Here is a 7,105-nt window from a genome sequence, read left to right on the forward strand (position 1 = left end):
ACACGTATCAATCTTGTTGTTCAAAACCTGATGATAACAAGATATATCTTGGGGCTTAAGTGGGGTTCGGACTAGGAAAAGATAGGAACTTTGCCTATGCCTAAATCAGTTGGTCCAGAACCAGAAAAATAATAAAACTTACCGGGTACACAAACATCTGAGGTCATAACAAGCAAAAGCAATCGTCCTCCGCGTATCTCCAGACCAGGAAGTTGCTTCACGGTGAACAGAAATCACATTCGGAATTTGCAACCCTGTAGAGTCTAGACAAACTGATAAAAGTCCAATAACGAGTTAAATGACTACCGCAAGCTGCAGTTAAGAGCCACTGACAAAATCTTTCCCCATTCTTTTTCTCATTACAATCTTCGTATTAAGCAATACATTTGAGGGTTCATTGTGTCAAACCTGAATATCACCTGTCCCCGCTCAGCAGTGGTTGAGAAGCTGGGGCTGCAAAAATAAAATACAACATAAAAATAAAAAAACACAAGTTAGTCCAGAGTGCTATAAGCATTACTCGGATGGTCAAAAAGACAAATTCCTAATTCAAGCATTGGATTTGACATGGCTCAGAAACAAGTATATAAAGCGTGAGAATGTTCTTTTTTCCCCCCTCACACATACTTGTACATAGAAAAAGCTTCCATTTAAATCTACAAAATAATGCTCAGAGCTTCCTGGCATACTTAATTCGATTGCAGAATTTCAATAATTTATACCTAGACTCACTATGGTCTGAACTATGGAGTTTCTAACAGACAATGACTACTTTATATGGAATAGATACTGCCATAAGCAAAGTAATAGGTTGATAAAACCTGTGCAAGATAAGGAAGGATAGCAGCTGACCCTATGATTACATATCTTCTTAGAAGAAGCTCCTTAAACAAATTTATTTATGCAATTAACCCTTTTTCTAACAACAAATATTTAATAGGGGGAACATTTACCCCCAGGATTTTGCTGCCCAATGGATACAGGTTCTGGCCTGCGACTTCTTTCTGCAATTTCAGCTACGACCAAACGAGATAAAAGAAGCCCAGCGATACAAGCCCCAAGCGCTAGCATAGCAAAAACAGCATTCCATCCCATTGTTGAAAGGAACCCAGTGAGAAGAGGACCAAGAGCCGCACCAACTGATCCAGTGCCATCTATTATGGCAGTCACTGTAGCTAGAGCTCGAGAATCTCCTCTAAGAGAACTGTGTGTTCCCAAGTCCGCAGAAACAGCAGTAGTGATAAGCGCATAAGGGCCGTTCACAAGCAATCCAGTGGCGATCATAAGTGCAATGTTAACATTCATAGAAATACTTCCATAGATTCGGTATAAAAGCATAGCAGGAATTGCAGCATACATGAAACTGGCCGCAGTGGTAGCACGGGCATTGAGTTTATCAGATATGTAACCAGCAAGAACACCTCCAAATATACCCCCGACATCAAACAAAGTAGAGAGATTGCCAGCAGATTCAACAGAGACATACTCTCCACCAATTTCTGCAAGATTATCAAAGGAATAAAAAAACAAATTCAACCTCTCTACAGGCTAAACTGTGAATTACAAGAAAAAGAAATTAGTATAATAAAAAGGAGCCCACGATTGATGACGATTGAAAGATGCGGTTTACATTGCCTAAGAGTTGGATACAGTTTAAACAATGACAGAAGAGGTTATATCATAATTTTTAACCAGTTTCATTAAAATGAACCGTATTTTGGGAATCACAAAAGCTACTTGATCAATTCCACAAGAGATAATTCTTCCGCAATCATGATCACAATCCATTTGTCCCGGGTCATAAACGTCCACTTCCCAGTCAAATTCCAGTCATAGATTATTATGAAGAAGAGACTCCGTTGGATTGCCAGCAAAGTTGAAAACATAAATTGATCCATCATGTGATGGCTGTTTCTATAACTTAACCACCAAAAGTAAAAATATTACAGTAGCAATGATAGATGACGAGCTCCAAGGAACAGAAGGTTTTGAAGAAGTTGTCATATATGATATGTCAGAAAAGAACACTCTTCAGTCCCACAATGTCACTGTGTGAGAAACAAATTGGCCAAATAAGATATCCTAGTAACCAAAAGGTTGGGTGATCACAAATGCTCTGAGCTTAAGCAGAATGTGACCACATCAAATCATCTGTATCTAAACTACAATTCTCTAAGTTAATTTAGAAGAGAAGAATCAAAAACTCCCTAGAATCTGGGAATCAAATATCAACAATTTCATCAGTTAATCGAAAATCACAGTTCATGAACTGACCAACTCCTTAACCGTCATTTGCTTATGTAATTATGCGATCTCGCAATCTCAAGTAACGTTAGTATGTTCCAAAAAACATGGTAAACCAAGCATGACGATCATGATAATTACCTGTCTGACTCAGATAAAATGGTAGCCAATAGAGAAACGTGTAGGCAACAAGCTTGGCGAAGAAAAGGCACAAGGCATATGGTATAACCCCTGGGATAAAGCATGCTTCAAGAAGCCCAACACTCTTCGTACGTACTGAAGCACCGCTCAAGGTACGTAGTGACCCCGGCGAGAAAGCGACGGTTGTCACTTCCCCTTTCGTTATCTGAGCTTCTTCATCAGGATGCATTGCTGCTAATAGATCCGAATCTGAGCCATGAATCGAAGTAAATCCCACATCCTCTGGATAAGCAGTTAAGAACAAGTAAACAAATAATCCTCCAAATATGATCAAAGCTCCTGGTACGATGAAAGACCAGCCCCACCCATATTTCAAGACGCTAACTGCAAGAAGAGAGCCACTTATATTACCAACTGAAGTGTGAGCATTCCAAACACCCATTATCAATCCTCTCTTCCTCTTGCCGAACCAATTACCAATCACAGCAACAACAGAAGGCCAACCCGTTGCTTGAAACAATCCAGCAATCATTTGCATAATTAGATAATACGAGAAAGCATGAATTTTCCAGAAATAACCCATCCCAAAAAGCCCAACGAATACTCCACTTGCAATCATCCCCATAGTCAAGAACAAACGAAGGTCTAGAGTGTCCCCCAAATGCCCAGATACGTACATTCCCACTGAATAACATGCGAGAAACGCAACATCAATTTCGCCTAATTTCGAAGTCCCATCAGGTTCATTAAAAGGGGCCCAACCCTTATTCTTCCCACCAACAATGCCCCGATCCTTAACGAACACCTCCCCCATGGGCCAGGGTTTGAGCTTGATGATATGGCCATTGGGTTCCGGATACAGTACACTCTTAACAATGCCAGTAGGTTTTCTGGAAGCATGGAAACATACGTATGCCACGAACGTAACCAACAAAACTATGTATCTATACGTTTTGATTTTCCATCTCCTGCCACTGATGATTAAAAACCCAGGCGGAGGTGTCCTAGTTACAAGAGAACCAGGCGGGGGCATCGTCAGAAATCAGCCAAATTACAATACGAATCTATTATCAGAGCTATGTATTCGGCGAATGTTAATACGTTGATCCAAGCGAGACGGGTTTTGCAGGGAAGAGAAGATGATACGCATTAGGGAGAGGGCAAGGTGAGAGAAGGGAAGAGAGTGAGCAGAGGGAGAGCGAAAAGAGCGGAGGCGAGAGGAGAGACCGTTGCTGAAAATTTGCAAGTGCTTTCCTTCATGTCAGGGCTCTCTCTCTCTGGGTGTCGCATTTGTTTTGGAGAGGAAGGTTTTGGCGGTTACATGTGGCATTCTACTCGCGCGTTTGACCGTTTTACGTTACGTATTTATTCTGGAAATAATAATAATTCATTAACAACTTTGTTCCGAAAGCATCCATCATTAATCAAGTGTGAGTTTAATTATGGATTACTATTGATGAAGCGCGTTTAAAAAAAATCATCCTATATTCTGCGTGTTACGTTTTTGCTCATGTATTTATCTGTCATTGCTATACTACTTCGTTTAATCTGCCATCTTCCTTCTTCATTTTCCAGAAATTTCTCTTCTCATCTTCTCTATTATGCTCTCATCATATATTCAGCATGTTATGCTATTGTTTCTATAAAACGAGACAAACTTTTTTTTTATATTTATTTTATATATTGTAAAAATACTTTTAAAATTATGATTTGGTTTCCATTTAAACACTGTATCTACATTCGATGCTCATCAAGTAGCACTCAAAACATCCCTGCTGTGCAATTAACATTTTTTTAATGTTTTTCTTTTTTTTCCAATGTGACAATGAACATTTTTTTTCAATGTCTTCCTTCTTTTTTTTTTTTTTCAATGTAACATTTTTAAGCACATGCAGTCTTCCAAACTTCCCCAGAGTATTTGTATTTATCCATATTTTTTACTTCAGCAAAACACTACTGGAAGATATCCTCTTTAATTCCCTCTTTAAATTTAATTACTTTTTTATTTTATTCATATTTAATATATATATATATGTTATCACAATGATACTTGGTCTAATCATATAATAAATAAAGAGTAAAATTATACATTCCTATAAAAAATTTAATGATTCAACTTATAAATAATTATACATTCATATAAAAAATTTATTGATTTAACTTATAAATAAGACTAAAAAAATTTTCTTTAAATACATAGGACCGTATGAGTATTTTAGCATTTAATTAGAAATATGATTATCTATTATTACTTTCAATCCTTAATATAAGAGCTAATTTAATATTTTATTCAATTTTAAATATAAGATCTCAATCCTCTTTGTTTCTCCTATTTATCTATTTTTTTAAGATAGTTCTTATAATACTTGTACATATTAAATGTTTCGTTAAACAATATATTTAGTTAATACACATGATTAGTGGGGGTATTTAAGGGAAGATAACACATATTTATTAAAAAGAACTAACTTAACTAATATTCTTAGCTACTCAAATCAATCAATTGGTTCTTATATGAAATGCTGGAGATAATATTTATTTTTATTCTTAACTATTCTTCTTAATAAACGTATTATAAATCTATAAATTTTTGGGTAAAGTAACATCAACACTGACATTATCAGTAGTATCTAATATTTTAATTTTATTTATAGTGTATTGTTTTTAGTACTTTTGAAATTATTTTTCAGTTACATTCAAGACCAAAATATTATTCATGATCTAGAGGTGCTAAATATATTAGAAATAAGATTAGGATGTAGATGCATCACATATAACATTATGGTATTAGATCTACGAAGGAAAAAAAGTATGAGGATACTAAATACTATTTTACCCTAAGTTTTTTCGCCCATCAATATCCTTTTATTTAATTTGGATAATCTTGTAATAAAATCCGATGAAGTGAAAAAACTAAAAATGAATAGAACCTGATTGAGAAATTTTGAGAAATTGTTAGATCTTACATGTGAGAAGAAAAAAAAGAAAGTGGTGGTAAAAAAAATAAAAAATTAAAAAAATGGGGAAAAAAACTATTGGTTGCCCAACACTCGATGCTCATCAACTTTATGAGCATCGAATGTGGATGCTCCAAACACCCCCTTAATATTTTTTTTCTTCTATTTTTAGGTTTTCAAATCACCCATTTACCATTCTCAGGACGTTTATCATGAGTATAGTTTTTGGTTTGGCAGTCCATGCGTGGCCCTGACTGTATATATGTATGGGGATGATCTCATCCCCTAGGCTAATCCTCATGTTTTTACATGGGTCATTTGTTTTTATTTGCTCTAACATTGCATCTATGCAGTTGATTCTCAGCATTTTTAGTATTTTCCAAATGAAACGGTACTAATTTCACGATGAAGTAGTATAGGTTTTAAAAGTTCAATTGTAAAAATAAAAACAGCAATAAATTTAATTATAAATTGTGAAAGTTATTGAATTTTAAAAAAATGTTAAAAACTCTATATATAACAGTTTTATCAACATCTCATGTGAGACCTTTACTTTTAGGACTATTTTAAATGTTCGCACTATTGCAACTACAAAGGGCATTGTTTGTCATTGTTTTCATTGACTTCATTCTTTCATACATGCATGTAATGTTCACATTGGTTTGGTATTGTTTTAGTTTTATAATTTAAATCCTTACTTATTTTTAGAGTTAAAGTGTAATTTTAACAATTAAGTTTTGCGTCAAGAGCATCTGACACTATTTAGTTTTGAAGGGTGCAAAATTAGACATAATTATTAAAAAAGAGAACAATTTAACCACTCCCGTTAAAAGGCAGCAACGCCCGTTTCTTTTCCTCAAAGTGGGTCCCATTAGTTGTCACTTTGTTCTCTCTCTTGGTCATTCTTCTTCCACTTCATTTTTTTTTCTTTTTTAATTTTGTTATATGCCAGAATGCTCTCTACTCTCTAATGACACATCACTCTCGCAAAAACGTTACCTCTCCTCTTTCTCTCATCACCTCAAATTATTTTAATAATATCAGTTCCTCTCTCTTTTTCTTGCTTTCTCTCCTATCCACCCCATTATTATCTCTGCTTCACTAGCGACGATTGCCAACAACATTCTTGGTTTCCCTTTGGCTACTTTCTCAAGCATCACCTTCTGAAGCGATCACAAAAAAACAGGCCTCTACCATGAAACTTCATCATCTTCCATAAAGCTCCAAGCATCAACCTTCCTCACCGTTGGCTATCTAGTTCTCACCCAAGTCCCACCAAACATCGATTGCTTCATCTGCTTTGACGCCAACCAACCCAACCACCGCTACGTGGTTCCCATGGGAAAACTTAGTGGGATTAGGTTCATGAGCATTTTCAAATTCAAGTTACGGAGCACATAGTGGGTCAAACTAAAGGAAGCAATGTGAAGAATCAAACCCAAATGATGATGCTTGAGAATTATGATCGTCCCTACGTCCTCCTTCTTCCCCTCAATGAAGGACCTTTTAAAGCTTCTCTACAACCTAGCCTTGGAGAGTGGGTCCACACACCTCTCTGGTTCTAACCTTAGAAGTAGCTGTCTATACATCCAGTGGAAGATTATCCATGCCACTCAACCGTTATGAGCTTGTCGAACTTAACCACCGAAAAACTCTAACTCATTGGTTTGTAGATGCAAGATGCTCGCTTGCTGAAGAGTAATAGAGAAAGAAAGATGAGAGGTGGAGGTAGATAAGGGGAGACGAGAGATCGGAATTGAATA

At 36.1% G+C, this 7,105-nt stretch overlaps 1 protein-coding gene across 1 annotated transcript; it reads right to left on the reverse strand.

Moving 5' to 3' along the window:
• Positions 1–933: 933 nt before the first annotated feature.
• LOC114751704 (putative glycerol-3-phosphate transporter 4) lies at positions 934–3,418 on the reverse strand. Its single transcript, XM_028940378.1, has 2 exons — positions 2,386–3,418; positions 934–1,499 (listed from the first exon to the last, which is right to left on the reverse strand). Exons 1-2 carry the CDS (start codon positions 3,416–3,418, stop codon positions 934–936), a joined length of 1,599 nt encoding a protein of 532 aa, XP_028796211.1.
• Between the last annotated feature and the right edge of the window lie 3,687 nt (positions 3,419–7,105).

Source organism: Neltuma alba, unplaced genomic scaffold (genome assembly GCF_004799145.2).
Source record: "Neltuma alba isolate B1F8T4 unplaced genomic scaffold, ASM479914v2 tig00007034_pilon, whole genome shotgun sequence".
In the NCBI taxonomy this organism is placed as follows: domain Eukaryota; kingdom Viridiplantae; phylum Streptophyta; class Magnoliopsida; order Fabales; family Fabaceae; genus Neltuma; species Neltuma alba.